Here is a 16,823-nt window from a genome sequence, read left to right on the forward strand (position 1 = left end):
GCAAACAGCTAAGAAGGTGCCCCGAAGATACAAGCCCTAGCGTTCCTGTGTCTTCCCGTCCTGGACTGTTTGCTGACAATGGCACCCCAGCAGGGGCAAAGCCTCGTCAAAACCGATGTGAAAAGGAATACCGCAGGCAGAACAAGGGGAGCAAAATCCCGTGTCAAATACCTTTCTGTTGAACTACTGTTCGGTGCTTTATGATCGCCATGAAGTAGGAAAGCAACTTGGAAAAGACAACAACATTTTCAAAGACCACGTACTAACTGTTGCCTGGCCCAGCAAACACACCTCACCGAGTGGTTACCTCCTCACCCTGAAACAACGGTTTTTCCTAAGTGCATCACCCTGGTGACGTGTGTGATGAGATACGGAATGACGAGTCCGCATGTCTCTATATTCCTAAGTGTACATAAAACACGCAGCCAGCAGACCCAGGAGGACAGCATGAAGAAACACGGGATAAAATTCCTCAGAATAACCCACTGTGCAGATTACTCACAATGACTAAAGTTATCGACTCTTGGGCAATCTTCTTACGAAAGCATGACCAGTTTGGGGAACTCAAGCAAAACTCTCAATAACCACAGTGGACCTTTCGTGGGAAACTGTCGGTGCTTTTTAATAAGTGTGGTGAGGAAAGTTCAAATCACAGCATCACAGGACTTTTGAAGAGTTAATGCAGTCTGCGGTTAGTTATCATATAGCGGTCTTATTCAATTAGGAAAATTACAGTTGGAAAACATTACATTTTAATTCCCCATGAGTAAACCGAGAAGTAACTGTAAAATCATCACCGGAAGAACATGGAAACAGTCAAGCATAACAAACGTACAGAAGGATAATTATCTCCAAATTTAGGAAGTACACTGATTTACCTGCCTACCCACCTCTTTGAGCCTACGCTTAGCACACGTGCAAAAATAAAACACAACTACTGCTATTATTACTATCATTTTCTTTTGCCCTTAGGTGAGAAACACCTGACGGCTACATGCTGAGCCACGCTAACAAAACTAAACCTTTCACTTTCTTTAATAGTAAAATTACCATTGCTGAATCATTGTCATAAAAAATGCATTCAAGTACATTACCACTTATTTTAAATAAACACCAATTTGGAAACAATCAACTTGGAAAAAGCTGTATAAGTTTTTTTTTTTAAATCCCTGATTACATTTCTATTTATTCACTGTGGTAGACTGAAACATTGTATTTGTAGAGACTAACTACCACTTAATTTCTTTAAAACACACACACACACACACAACAAACCTGTGTAATGCAGAACAGCAGTGAAGCAAGAAAATTGTGTGCTTGTCACTTCTCGTCACTGTACAGAAGAATCGTGCTAAGCCACGGTACTGGTGCCACTTGGTACGGGAGAACACACAACGAGCTCTGAGCACAGAGCACACGGTTTCCTAAGGTGATACTCTACAAAATCCAAGGCTGGGACGTTCCCCTCCATTCTGCATTCAGGCCACCAGGCCATTCCCACCGGAGTCCTTGGGAGGCTCTGGACCCAGTCAATGGTGCATATTCCCCGGCCCACAGCTGACGATGCGAGCAATTAGCCCGGACTCCGGGAGTGCTGGTTGGATGCCTGCAGCGCCCGAATCTGCAGCTCCTCTCAGTATATCCTAGAGAGTAATCTGTGCACCACTGCCTCGCAATTTCCACGCTGCTGCAGTTTCTCCAAAAACAATCAGACCTAAAACAGAAGCCGCTTTGGCAGGGAGGGGGTTTTAAATCACCTTAAGTTGGTCAGTTCCGTTTATCCACTTATCCACAGGGCTGCAAACTTTCGGCATTACATTTGATGAGTGGTATGCACGTTACCTAAAAAGACAGACATCCGAATTTTCTGTAACCGTCTAAAAGAAGTCACACTTAATACAGTAATTCGAGAAAACATCTTATCCCTAGGAAGACAAACAAAAGCTACACAAGATGTGTATTTCGCTGAACTTACTTATGTTTATAGGTAAATTACTCTCAAAAGTGACACCAGAAAAGAACCTGCATTCTGAGTACAGTGACAAGAACAGAATGTCTACGCGCGCGTGCCCAGCCACCAGAACTGGTCGCGTACTCGTCGGAAAGGGCTCGGACACCCGCCAGCCTTCCGGTGTACCGATCAGCAGTGGGAGCTGTCTGCGTCGTTCATCTTTTCAATGCCGTCGTCTTTGTGTTCTGGTTTAATTTCATCTTTGTCATCCTTGGGTTGAGTTGACTCTTGTTCAGTGACCTGGTCTTTGGTTTGGGGTTCGTGTGTGGAAACAGGGTCTAAAACTACAACAGGTCCGGCTTGTTGCTCACGGACAAAGCACTCGCTCCCGCATCCAGCGTTACTGAGAGGCCTGGAGGAAGAACAGTTACACAAAACAATAAAAAGCAGAGAGAGAAAATATTTGGCTTTCATATTCCTGGATTCAGACCAATAAAAAAAAAAAAACCCAAATGCTCTAAGTCTAATTAACATGCACAAAGTGGTCTTTGAGGTGCCAGCCATTAAAAGAAAAAGGAGCTATTAGATGACATTAGGAGCACGAGGCCAGAAAAAGAAGGCGGAAAAAGTCAGAGCAATTAACTACGGAAGTGTTAAAAAGCCAAATGCACCTACCTGCTTAATTACACACTCTTCTCAAGAAGTGCGAAGCTCCTGGGGGCCGCACCGGCCTCCCCACCGCCTGCCGCCCAGACTCCCGTCCCACCGTCGCTTAGCCAGAAGGAGCCATTTCACCCCCACCTCCACCCCTTCGTGTCCCTGGGGACACCTGGTGGCTGACTAGCTCTGAGGAGGCCGCACCGCTGGGGGAAGTGAGCCACCCGCGTCACGGATGGACAGCTGAGCGTCTCCCTGTTCCTGCCATTCCTGACATGGAGACATCTGGTCAGACCCGCGGAGAGGGAGGGAGGAGCGAGGGCAGATGGAAGAATCCAGAGTATAAGCTAAAACACTAAGTGACCATAAACTTTTTCTAAAAAGGAGAATTGTTTCTTGAGAAATTTCTTAAGGAATTTCAGGGGCAGTTTCTTTCTCCACAGACACTTCCTCTCTTCCCTTCTGTTCTGATGCAAGAAGCTACTGCCTCTCAAGGTACGTCAGTGACCCGTTTCCTGATAAAAAAACAGAGGTGTCCGTGTGTTCTCTTGCCACGTGTCAGGAAATTCTGTTGGCACCTACTCCTCTCAGGCGTCATGGTCACAGGCTACCATCTGAAGGTACTGGGCTGCTGACCTGGGGCCTGAAGGTTGAGGGGCGTGCAGGAGGCAGGACAGGGGCTCTTCAGATGCATCTGGTCGTCTTGGCAAATGCTAAGATGTTAAGCACGAACCAGCACACGCCTGTCCCACCTCTGGACGTCAGGACGTGTCCTGGCGAGCCCACAGCTCGACCCGCCCCTTGCAGGAGTTGATGCTACTGTTCCCTGAGCCCCAGAGCAGTCCAGAACCGCCAGTCAGACACTCCCTTGTCACCTGCTCCTTCTCCCTTGTTGGGCTCAGACAGTCATTATGGAGTACCGTGTAATTAGCTGTTCAACGTCTGTCTCTTCAAATAAAACATAAGCATCCACGAAACAGGAACTGTTTAGCTTTGTTCACACTTCTACCCCGGCACCTCGCATGGGTCCACTTGTGGCCTAAATGAGTGAATACTAGAGAAGTGTGAGAGGCTCAGAAACCCAGGCTTTGGTGTGAATAGGTCTGGAGGTCTCTCTTTTATGACAAAAACAGAACAAATAACGCTCAACTACTAAGAAAAAGCAGCCTGCACGACCCAGCCACAGGTACCAAAACCTCAAACCCACGACCAGGGTCTTCTCACTTTCTGACCAGCACTCTGAAATCTGTCTAAAAGCATGGAGACTGCTCGCTCTGGCTGCCCGGTTATCCTGTCACTTGTTGGTGATGAGCAGGTCACAAATGCACAGCTGTCTTCCGTGGCAGTGGTGAGAGCACCGGGATGGCCTGGAGCCTGAGAGGGAGGCCAGACTGGGCAGCACCCCTGTCACTAGACAACACCAGGACACTTTCCGTCAACCTTGACCAAAGATCCACTTCTCAAGCCGTCTGTTGCCATGCTTTGGGAATCAACAGGGGAGGCGGTTTCCCCGAGGTACCTGGTTTGACCTTCCCGGACCCGGGCAACACCTGGAAGACAGGGTCCACTAGGGCACGGGCAGAGAAGCAGAACCACTGTGAGAAAGACACGGGCTCTACGATCAGAATTAGACATCAGGCAAGGGAGGGAGCTAGTCAGGGAGACTAGGGAAGTCGGAGGCTGGGCCTAAAGTCCGCAGTTCTGGCAAGAACAGGAAGATGGGCGAAAAGCAGCAAGGGATTGAAGACAAACCAGAAGTGCATCTGTCCTTCCCAGTCTCCAGCCCCCATGACGCAGACAACCCGCAGGACCACTGGAGACTTCCACAGGGAACTGCATATGTGCCTGGTCAAAAATTTGGAAAAGCTGGAGGAGGAGTTGGGGGGAGCCAAGAAAACTGTGGGCCAGCTGCCAACTAGGTGACCCCTCCCATGAACCTTGGCAGCGCCTGCCCTGCATGGACCTTCTGAGCCTTTAGAACAAAACAGAAATGACTACAATGTCACTCTGACCTTCTAAATCTCATGCAAAGTTCTCTTGTGGCCAACCCTAACCTGGAAACAAAGGGCAAGGGAATTTTAGGAAATGAAGTGCCAGCCTAGTGAGGTGGTTCTAGTCAGAGCCACGACCGTCTGTGGGTCGGTCACCAGTCCGGCTCCACCATCTTGCGGCGGGCGGAGTCCATCGGGAACTAAGCCCATCAGTCTGCTCTAAGCATGCAAAGGACGCCTGAACTCATTCTCGGCGAGCAACTTCTATCAACCCATACCAGCCTCCATCCCTTCTGCAGAGCTGCCATGGCTGTTTTCATGCCCATGTGTGTCTGCAAGTGAAGGGGAGATGAACGCATCCTAAAAAAGCTTTCTGCCTCAGCTGGTGTGAAAACTTCCAGAAGATGCTCTCAGGGCACAGATACAAAAAAACAACTGGATGTCGACTGAACTGAAAACTCAGAAACCTTGTGTGGTCAGGATGAAATTGGCCTGGAATTGTCTCTGTCCAAAGAACTGTTCTTTCCTGAAGTAAGTTTCTCAAATGCAGATTAATCTATTATTAAGTCACCCGTAGGCTAAAATTTGAGATTTTAGCTGATTATTGCTGAACTTGGCACCGTGGGCAATTTCTCTGAATCTCTGTGCTCAGAGTCAGACTAAGCGATTTCTCCAGGACAACGACCACTGACTCGGAATCCCAATGTGTTAAGGCTAAAAGGGGCTAAGGCAATCATCGAGTCCAACTGGTTCTTTAACAGATGAGAAAAATGAGGTTTGGAGGGGAGAACCCGGCCTAGAGCATGTAGCCCATCAGTGGCGGAGTCAGAACAAGAATTAGGAGCCGTCTCCGTCTTCCTGCCTTTCCCATGCGGCTTACCCAAGGTGGCTTCTTCTAGAAACAGGATTATGATGCCACAGTGTAATTTTGGCATGTTTATCGATTTATGGATTTCTGAATCCGTTTTAGATGCACCTTTCAGAGTCTGTCCCTTCAAGCTATCCCTTGCATTTTTCCCTCTGTGACTGGTAACTCCTCTGGATTTGACACATTAGGCCTATTCCTGGTTCCCGTGGGGAGCTGCCCAGGGCTCCTCCTTGAACGAGGGACCGTCCTCTAGAGCCTTGTTCCCGCTCCATCCCCATCTCACGGGAAGAGCCAGAGAGTACCATCAGTGACGGTGCCAAGAACCCAGGCTCTTGCTCTAGGCAGCCATAGTGGCAGATTCTAGCAGGTTAAAGCTTCTCCCCTAACGTCAAGTCCCGGGTGCTCAAATGCAACAATCCAATAGGAATTGCAGCAGACTACCATTCTGTTCAATTTTCCTGCTTTAATTTTTCATCTAAGCGCAGTGACCACAAATAAGGAATATTTAGTACTCATGAAAAGTATGGCAGATCTCCTGTATGCTACAAAATCTCCCAAGTGAAACTTCAATTTGATAGGTGTTATATAAAGTAAGACTAAACTCATGTGATATTCAGGTTGAAAGGCATTTACAGACAGGAACTAGTCCCACCTTTCCATTTGTCAGATGAAGACACCCAAGAATTGTGAGTTAAATGATCTGCCCAAGGGCACACACCTTGTTAAGGGCAGACACAGGACTCAAACCTTAGAATCTGGATTTCCTGTCTGATATTTTTTTTTTCTTACAACATACTGGTAGTCATTTATGATCCATTCAAAATATTTTCATGGATCATTTGTCTAAAATGATATCCTGAGAAAACCATCTAGGTTTGCTCAAGAGCTGTTTCAAGACAAAAAGAAAACCCCAAAAGCAAAATAAAAGCTCAGAGACAATATAGCGAGGGGTGCCACTTTAGGAAGCCGACCCATGGGTGCCCTTCCAGAAAGCAGCAACCCTTCCCCGGCTGCTAGGGAGCCAGAGTGTGGGGCTGGGGCAGGTGGGGCCACTTGCTAGTCAGAGGAAGGGCCTGACTCCAGAGCACAGGGGTGCCGGAAGCACCCGGAACACTTGTAAACAGCACCGCCAAAGCTGAACTTTCAGAAAGGGACTCCGTGATTTCTCAGACTGTGTTACAAGAGATGAACGAGCAGCATTCTAATTTTTAAAAAAGCACATCATTGTTTGCATTCAATGAAACTCCTTTCAAAATCAACTTTCCACATTCCAATTATATTCAACAACATTCTAGCTAACATTTCGGCTGCAATTCAAATTAACTAATGCCCAAAAGAGCCCTAATAGACGTGGTTCTGAGCTCAACTGAAAACAATCAAAGCTCATGAAATGAAGGGGGAATTGCTTATTTCATGCAAATTCTGCATATCACTCAAGCTTAATTTTACTGATAATATAAAGGTGGGACATTTTGAACATTACAGTGAATGAAACTTTTAAGCGGTGAGCGTTATTTTATAAAATGCTACCTCTGAAAAGCTGATTGCCAAACAGTATAAAAATGGTTTGAGGCATAAATGCCAAGTTCATTTCTACTTCACTTCTGAGGTAACTATCTTTCAAATCGCAACAGCTGGACTATTTAACACAATCTGGTGAATCGAAGTATAGTTCTTCTCTGGTCTCGCAGCGGGGCGCCTGCATTAGTCTGTGGCAGCTGTCCAACCAGTGACGCGCCGCCGGATGGTCTGAACTCTGGTTCATTTACAATAAAAATGAATAAGGCTGCAATCATATTTACCACCTCCAAGGACAGAAAACGGAAAGATTTAAATGTGTCTTTATAAAGTAGTTTCCTGGGAAAACTCCAAAGAGGAAGTCAGTTTTTATATTTTCCCTGGTGTAAAAAATAAGAAGTCTTACTTTGTTTTTGAAGCCCTTTATACAGTCGGGAGAGCAGGGGATGGGAGCGGCTCTATAGCAGACGTAGTGTTTACTGTTTCCCTCGGACACCCTCTTTTTCAGGAGATTTTAATACACTTGTCCAAAATCTCCCAGAAGAGTTTCCAATATAAGGTGACACTGTCTGTATGATTTCCAATTCTAATACTTTCAAATATAATGAAGGTAGAACAAAGCTACATTCTTTTGGCTTTGTGTACTTTTCAAAACTCTGTTTTAGGTCAAAGAATAGTTTTTCGATTTGGGTCAGCATCTAGCTGATGAAAAAAGAGATATAATTTTAAATTATGGGGGAAAAAAACCCCACCATTGTTAAACAGCAGAATAGCACCGTGGTTTGAAAATCTGACATCAGCTATCAGAGGCTGCTTTGCCCTAAAGATTAACAAGAATTCCTTCTTAACAGAAGTAACAATGGCTGGGCAAAGACGTCTGTGTCCACATGGAGCCGTGTTTTCTTTAGTGGAGTTATTGGAGCACAGGGATCTCGGACGGGTTCCAGGCCAGAGTGTGGTGCGCACCGTGAAGACTTGTCCCACTTCCTTTGATCCTAACGTGAGCGGGACCGTGGACATTCACAGATCCCAAAATACCCTGGCCCCAGGGAGGCTCAGGAACCCAGGGCCGTTCTCACCAGCAAAATCAACACTGATAAAGTGGGAACTAAGATTGGTTTCAGCTCAGGCAAAGATTCTGAAATGTGTGTGATACTTTTGGGGGCTACTTTTTAAGCTTTCTGTAATCTTCCACAACTTTTAAGTCACCATGAAAAATCCATCCAGATCTCAGCTGTTAAAAAGTGAATGTTATTTAAAAGAAGTATTTTAAGAGACATAGTCTTCTACGAAATTTACCATATACATCACTGGCTCCGCAAAAGAGCTGCCTGCGTAAAATGTTCCATTTTTATTTGTAGGCTTTCAGAACAATATTTATAATTTTTAAAATACTTCTCTTTAAATTTACTTTGTTATATATTTTAAAGTCTCTTTTAAGATGGGAAGTCACGGAGAATTCAGTGTGCCACTTTTCATACAGAGGACAAAGTATATTCCAAACGAAATGTGTTTTTCGGGTTCCAGAAGTGAAGTTAATTTATTCTTAGATCTGAAATTGCATTTAAGTTTTAGTCGGTGACTTCTGTTTGAATAAATTAAAAACCTCCCCTCGGCACCACCATACACAACTAAAAGGAAACACAAACACTGCAGAGACTACTGAAAGATGCTTCAAAAAAGATTGCAAAGCACCAAAGGCAATTTGGTTCTCTCTGCAGAAATGATATCTTTTATGCTAAGGCTCTTAAAATCATAGGTGTTTGCAACTGGAGGCAAATGTTAGAAGGCAATTAATTCTTTGAGAGAATCGAGGATGACTCGGAAGCATTTTTCACAGTCGTTTTGCAATTTACTCAACAGAATGTTAACACTAGATGTTATACGGCCTCAACAATTAACCTGGAAGGTGTCCGCACAGCAACTCAGAACACTTGTCAGACAATGCGGACGGGCGGACCTCTCGGCTGGTCCACAGGATAACTCCCGGGGCGGGGTGGGGGGAGGAAAAAAAAAAGACGAAGTGAAGGGATCTCAACTTCCAGAACATCCAGTTGTTCTGCTAATTTTGTTGTTAAGACTTAATTATCCATGTACAAGCACACAAGGAGAACCTTTGTGGCAGGGCTTTGCCGGGCCAAGCTGCTTCCTGGGGTGTGAGTACACAATTCGACAGCACTAAGATTACGGCGGAGGGCACAGCAAATCCTTTAATTGTATAAGAGCATCAGATTAAGCAGTAACTTCCATGTGGTTCATTCTGCTGGCTAGTAGTCTCTTCTCAGAAGCAAATGTTTACCAAGGACAGGGAAGGGGCCCTCCATTCTCCCCTCCACGCCGTGTGCACACACACAGACGCACGTACACTTGCACGCACGCACACACACACACAAAGGAAGAGAAAGGAGGAGAGGGGGAGATGAGGCCACGGTGTGGGACGAAAGAACAGGAAGAAAACCCACCCCTTCCACCGCGGGGACTAAAAGAACTCTATTTTCCATTTGAACAAAATGTTGACCCCGACCTTTCTCAAGGAACAGGTATATGACCAACCAAATTCACTTCTAGCTGAGACCAATGTTTGAGAGCAGAATTTTATGCCAAGTTTCCCTAAAAGTGAGTTAAGAATTTCAATTTCTATTTGGTAACCTATTTCAAAGGCTCAGGTTCTCCAGCTCCAATCCAAAAAGGCAGCACTTTTCATTTTCATTTTTCTCCATTAATTTTATACTGGAAATAATGACACAAAACTGAAGAGACCAGTTAGAGGTCAAACGATGATAAAATCAATCTTACTTTTAATTCAAAACCCGAAAGGCAATTAGGTTTTTTCTTTTATAGAAATGTTTGACTGATCACAGTACCCGAGAGACATCTAAAATTTATCTTTTATCAACTACCCTTTGCTATTCAGTTAATGGCTCAAACAAGATGAACTCTTACAAAAATAAATCTGTGTGGGGACAAAAGACACATGTATTTAGAGACACCACAGATCTAGAAATTAAATGCAAATTATAATCAAAATGGTTTCATTGGAAATGGACATTTTCCTACTGAAATTGAACTCCGGTCATTGATATCTGGGCTTTTGTTTTTTAAATTCTTGTAGGGCACCGTGTGGCCTGTTTTGACCTCCCAGACAAAATAAGGCAAGCTAGCTGCCTGTCTCGTGGCTAAAAAGTATAAGAGTTTGATAAAGCTTAGAGAGTTTTGGGGGAGAACTGGGGTTGAAAAGAAGCATGATGAGTGAGAGAAGCGTTCCCTGGAAGAGTCGCTGGCGACTGTGGCTTTAACGTATCTCTGAGAATGAGGGCCAAGAGATGAAGACCCAGCTATGAAACCGCTGTGAAATACACCAATGACCACGGAACCTGAGTCCACTTTCAAATGGGTTCTCTGCCCCCTCTGAGGCAAGGTGTTGCAGAAGAAGCTAGACGAAATGAACAACCATCTTGGGGGCTGCCTGCCTTGTTTAGCTGTGACTGTCAGGACATTCACCCTCCTGGCAGTGTCACTAGGAGAAGTGAGCATGGATGAATAAAGCTCAGTATGGACAACCAGAACCACCTGAACGTACATGACACTCTTCAGAGACAGAAGCCAAGAGGGCAAGAGCACTGGACCTCACCTTGGGCCTCTGACTGTGACGCCTGACTCTTTGAAGATCTGCTCACCTCTTCCTCCGTACGGAAGGCCCACCTGTCCTGCCTCTCTTTACAACAGAGATGTCCTAAACACATGACGACCAATGGACACGTAAGCACAAACTCAAAGGAGCTAACGGGGAACTGACCGAAGGTGGAGGGGCCTCAAAAAGGTACAGGATGGGGGCGCCTGGGTGGCAAAGCGGTTAAGCGTCTGCCTTCGGCTCAGGGCGTGATCCCGGCGTTGTGGGATCGAGCCCCACATCAGGCTCCTCTGCTATGAGCCTGCTTCTTCCTCTCCCACTCTCCCTGCTTGTATTCCCTCTCTCTCTGGCTGTCTCTATCTCTGTCAAGTAAATGAATAAAATATTTAAAAAAAAAAAAAAAGGTACAGGATGAAGTTGATACAACAAAATTTATTTTGGGCTATAAAATGTATGTTTTTGAAACAACTGGATTCACAGTGATTCACCTCTGTATTACTGTATTATATTAATGATTTTGTAAAAAGCGCCTTTTGAACCCAATGATTAGTCAGACATTTTCAGGATTTTTGACTCCCAGGGAATAAATAAATTAGTCTTCAAAATGTTTGAAAATGTAAAAAAAAATTTAAAATGTGTAAATGAAACTTATGCCACAGACTCTAAAGTCACTTAGGCTGGTTTTGTGATATGGTAATTTGCAAAATTTGTGAGGCTTGCCTCTTTTACTGGACATTTGACACATAAAAACAAGAAAATGATTTCTTTTCGACTACTCTTTAAGTCTTCGTGCTAATTCAGATTGGCTCCCCTTTTCAGAATTGTTTTACTAGCTAGCACTTTCTTCCCTTGGCAAGAGATACTGTAATGGGTGAGGTCAGCCTCAGGACCGGGATGGGCACGGGTATGAACTACCTAGGAGTGCAGAGGGTCAGAAGAGCGGGATGTGAGTATCACTGGGGGCATGGAGGGATTTAACTGCAGCACCCTTGCTTCTAATAGAAGACAATCTTTCAGTCATTTTCTTCCCTCCATTCCTAAGCTCTCGATATGATCAATGCAGTCTGCTGTAGTTCAGTAGCACGGGCTCTGGAGGTAGAATGAAATAGGCTCAAATGAAATCTGACCCGACTCTTGATGAGGAACAGAATTTTGGGCTAAGTGTTTACCTCACCGAGCCTCAGTTTACGCATCTGTAAAATGGAGCTATGTCCAATCTGTACATTTAGAAGAATTAAAATAACACATGAATGTATAGGGCTTAATAAATGTTAATGAAATAGAGTAACAGCAACAAAACATCGTGGAAGCAAATTTCAAAGCCTGGAATTCCCAAAGTGGTGGCATTACCCATCGTCTCATCTACAACCAACATATATATCCTGCCTGGAGCAATGAAAGTACTTCTCCTCTTGGACAGATATTGTTATAGTAGGAATAGATATTAACATCTATGTTATAAAGAATAAAAAAAATGTTAACTAAAAAAAAAAAAAAGAGAAAACACATATACAGTGGAATGTTGTAGGCTTTTCCCCCCAAGATGTTTTCCAATTTCCTCCACATGTATCAATCGAGAACATCAGACTCCTGCATTCTACTGAGAACAGAGCTAACATGTTTCAGGGACTTCACGCCGGCTTAGAGATGAAAACAGCTTCACTCGTATCTACGTATACTGTGTCACCTTAAAACATCTACACCTGCAATTGTGGCAAACTGGCGGCTATTTCTAAAAACTGAATTCACTGGTAATATAGTTTAAAAATTATTTTATATTCTTGGGTGTGTATGTGTGTTACCATCAATCTATATTAAGAGACACGCTGCAGGCAGAAAATATGTGCGTTCCTCTACTTGTACAACTGTGAACATCCTTACCCAGCAACCACATTTGTGAGGAATTACTGAGGTGGTAGAGAGCTCGGGGACTCTGCAGAGTGCCTCATCTACTTGCCCCGATTTTAGGTAAGAAAAAAACACAACAGAAAGAAAACAGAACAGACAGGTTGCAAGAGCTTTCCAAGGACACCTGGCCCCATCAATAACACAGGTGTCCGGTGTCTAAGCTCTGAACTCATCTCTGGTCCTGGAGGAGGCAGCCCTGGCCTCGCATTACCATTTGAGTGTCAGATGGGAAAGGAATTTACTGAAATACTTCTCATATGTTCTCTAACTCACGATGACTCTACAAGGCAGGTGTTATCACCCTTATTTTACACATAAGGAAACAGAATCCCGGGCTCAATAACTTGCCTAAGGTCATAATGGCCACAAATGGCAAACCCAAGATCAGGACTCTTGTTTACTTAGTGTAGGGAGAGCTCCAGTTCCAGCAACATCCTGGTGCTGCTGGCCACCCTGTGCACACACGGAAAGGCACAGGCTGAGAACAGCGATCCCTCCAGTTTCCCTGCTACACCCCTCCCTGGTCTACAAGCTATTATAGGTGAAAATTCGAATCATCCCTGTCTTTCTGTGCAATACTCAGCCTGTTTCCAGGTACTACAGCTGCCTGAAAGTAATAAAATAACTATCTTTAAAAAAATCTATAATTTGGAATTTTCTCTATTTTACATCGACCATCCCACCCATGGATTAACTTGGACCAGTGAGTCTTATACATTTTAACAAGGTCAGATTTTTACTCTCAATCAATAGGAAAGAACATGAAAACAAAAATCAGGTTTGTTGGTTGGTTGGTTATGTATGTATACATGTATTCTTTCTTTATTTTGCTCTTTGCCCTTCATAGCATGAAGGGAGATGATTATTATCATTCCTGTCTGAATTATAACTAATCAGAATTAATGAAATTCAAGTTCACTATTAAATTTAAGATATTATTACTAGATAATATATACTTATTAGAAATAATTAACAGGACACAAATATTTCTAAAGCTATTATTAAAATGGAAATAATTAGGCTTCTCCAAGTCTTGATTATCTTTTCCTTTCTTTTTCTTCTTTTTTCTTAAAAAAAAAATAAAATAAAACCCTTGCTTTGCTCAGGCTGGTGACAAGAATGTTAATTTTAATTAATCCTTACAATTAGTATTAAAGATATCTCTTGCCATCTCATGAGTCCCTAGGAAAGAAATCCATGTATTTCTGGCTCTTCAATTCACCAGACTGCAGTTACTCGATTATTTGGAATACATATATATATGCTGATTTTAGGAATTTATTAAAAGGAAAAAAACTTTCCAGGAATATCTTGGTGTTACAATTTTCTGATTAAGTGAAGATCTTATGCAGAAAACACCTTTGTTTCTACTCTTTTAAAACCCTTCTTAGTAGGTTTTCCAGTCTTTCCTCTCTAACTGAGGCCATACAAGTGAGCATAGCTGAATCTTTCCTTTAAAATTGGGCATGCTATTGTCTCTGATAACTTTATCTCGTGCAGGTACAAAGATGCAGAAGTTATACAAAACTGAGCTGACCGGAAATGACCCCTGAGCATTACAACAAAAAATATTACAAAACCAAAGAAGCCAACCATAGAACACACAGATATTTCCAATACTTAGCCTGTGCGTATGTGGGACTGTTGAATAACAGGGGAAATGCTGGCTAACTGGGTATTCTAATTAATTGACATTCTGCTGTTTTACTGATACTAAAAATGTATACATTCATTCATTTATTCAACAAGTATTTACAGACTTTCCAGGATTTTCCCAGGTGTTTGAGATACACCAGTGGGCAGACAAAAAAAAAAAGCCCTCCTACCCTCATGGAACTTACATTCTAGCTGGGGAAGAGCGAAGGAGGGTGAGGGGAATCAGAGCTTAGAGGAAGAGGAATTACAATTTTAAATGGGGTGGTCAGGGTGGGCCTTATTGAAAAGATGACATTCGGGCAAAGAAATGACGGAGATGAGACAAATCAGGTGGCCACCAGGGAAGGACACAGGAGGCAGAAGGGACAGCAAAAGGAAAGGGCGAGGGTGGAGTGAAACCTGGCCAGAGGGGTCACAGTAGGAAGAGGGAGGGTGGGTCAGGGTGGTAGGGACGGGGGTATGCACGTGTGTGTGTGTGTGTGTGTGTGTGTGTGTGTGAGAGAGAGAGAGAGAGAGAGAGAAAGAGAGAGAGACAGAGACAGAGAACGAACATATGTACTTGAGGGTACTATGACTGTTACCCTCCCTTGACCTTGATTCCCCATCCGGAGCCGAAAATGCCACTGGGCCGAAACACTGTGCTGGTGCGGCCACCGATTAAAACAAAGATGCGATTATTAGAGTAGAAACGGTTTTAAAAAGCAAAGGTAACATTTCTCTTTTCAATCGCTGATCTCATTTCCAAGTGCTTTGACCATCCGGGTGTCTGAGATCAGACAGTGTAGTCGCCTCCACCTTCCGGCTGGTGTAACAGGGCGAATGTCTTAGAGCCAGCCAGAAGTGCCTCCAAAATAACCCTTCTCGTTCCTGGCAGCCAGACAAGCGTTCAGGGAGCCCTGATCCATCACATGAGTTTTCACTCTCAAAACGTACATGCAATGACGTAAAGTTAAACTTCTTTTACTCATTAAAAAACTAGGTTTAATCATAAATGAGCGAAGTGTGCTGTGCCTGTGTGGGAAGTGAATAATTACCAGGTACACACAAAATACTGGGACTCATGGGGATAGTCTAATTATGCTTGAGAAACGGATTTTTCAGAAAGGCGCTCTTCTTTGCTAAACCACTGTCAATATGGAAATACATGGCCTTAGTTATTCCAGCTAAAGAATGTCAAGAACTGAATAATCAAGCACTGGGTTACTAAGTTTAAAAGTTAATACAGCAGGACAGAGTATTTGTATTAGTGCTTTAAGTAGCTAAATTAAATTGAAATGTGTCTCTTAAGCAGTCATTGAACAAGCAAGATGAGAAATAAATTGAGCTTCACTTAGGCCTTTATGGCATCTAACAACTGTGTCTGTCAACACACGGATCCTTTTCACTGTCAATTCAACACACATTTTGCAGACCTTGGGCCTGCAATTATTTCATTTCCTTTCTTGGAAATGTAATTTCCACTTACTTTTGGAGAATAAAAGACAGACAAAAGGAGGAAGGAGTTGCAGTATTTTCTGATTAAAGATTATCTGTATAAAATGGTAAAGAAAAAAAAAATCTATACACACACACTGAAGCATTTCTCAGCAACTAACCTGTCTCAGCCAAATTGCTTTTGTGTCTGGATATTGGTTCAGATGGAGCCAGACTGTTGCTGTCAAATTAGGTGTTAAACAAATTTAATAGGAAAGATGAAGAACGAATATAGATCATCTTTCTGTTAGAATTGTTCAAATGACTCCAGTCAAAAGAAAGGAAACACATGACCGCAGGAGAAAGTGTGCTTTTAATTAAACACAATGAAATGAGATAAAACTGTAAATCAGCAAAGAAGGCCATTCATTCCAAAAGACGGAGAAAAAAAGTTAATAGGGCCAGGGAGAGAAATGCAAGAGTGGAAGAAAATACCAGTTGGCAAAAATAGATCCAAATTGAATTGCAACTTCATTTGTCCAGGCTTCACCTTTTACACTACGACAGGGAGAGCTACAAAAAAAAGGGGGTTCTTTCTCTCCTGAGAGAACAGGAAGTCAGAGGTTTTAATTAACCATGATTACAATATTTGGCTGATCTGATTTGTCTCACCTCTTCCTTTTCTTCAAGTGGCAAACCGGCTGACATCCTGGCAAGAGAACTTCAGCAAAACTAGACTAATTTCAAAAAGAGCTTGCCTCTGTTATGAAACAAATTGACCCTCCACCAGATCTGTCTGAAACACACTCAACAGCAAGATTAACTCTTGGACAAAGTGCCACTTTCCCAAAGCAAGTCTGCGGAGAGAACTCTTTACACCGTTATCTCTTCACTCTCGAGACAGAGAGCAGTATTACGGCACATCTTTCCCTGAGAACCAGAAAACAAGGTTCTAAAAATGTCCCCTTCAAAGTACGTTGGAAGATCTAGCATCTTCTGGAAGATCTGACATCTTCCTTGACTGCTCATAGATCATTAAGAGGGATGATCCAAGCATTTAGTCTTGAAAGAATGAGTAAGTGTCTTATGATGCTGAATAATTATCACCCAGGTGAATTATCTGTGCAGAAGAACCTGATTACCAAACCCACTTAGGGGAAGGGATTCTCTTCACCCGTATCTGCTTTGGATCAGAATAAGACCTCTAACCTAGGAGCCTAGAATCACAAG

At 43.4% G+C, this 16,823-nt stretch overlaps 1 protein-coding gene across 3 annotated transcripts in view; it reads right to left on the reverse strand.

Moving 5' to 3' along the window:
* Positions 1 to 596: 596 nt before the first annotated feature.
* The window catches only part of SHTN1 (shootin 1), a 97,430-nt gene continuing 81,203 nt past the window's right edge, over positions 597 to 16,823 (reverse strand). Inside the window, exons 17-18 of one of the 3 annotated variants that reach the window (XM_034663336.1) lie at positions 2,096 to 2,363; positions 597 to 1,842 (exon numbers count right to left, since the gene is read on the reverse strand). In XM_034663336.1, the coding sequence (XP_034519227.1) occupies positions 2,141 to 2,363 (223 nt within the window). In that variant the 3' untranslated portion in view covers positions 597 to 1,842; positions 2,096 to 2,140. Of the gene's footprint in view, positions 2,364 to 16,823 lie in introns of all 3 variants that reach the window. The other 2 variants (XM_034663337.1, XM_034663338.1) reach the window with 2 other exon arrangements.

This window comes from Ailuropoda melanoleuca, chromosome 6 (assembly GCF_002007445.2).
Source record: "Ailuropoda melanoleuca isolate Jingjing chromosome 6, ASM200744v2, whole genome shotgun sequence".
NCBI classification, from domain to species: domain Eukaryota; kingdom Metazoa; phylum Chordata; class Mammalia; order Carnivora; family Ursidae; genus Ailuropoda; species Ailuropoda melanoleuca.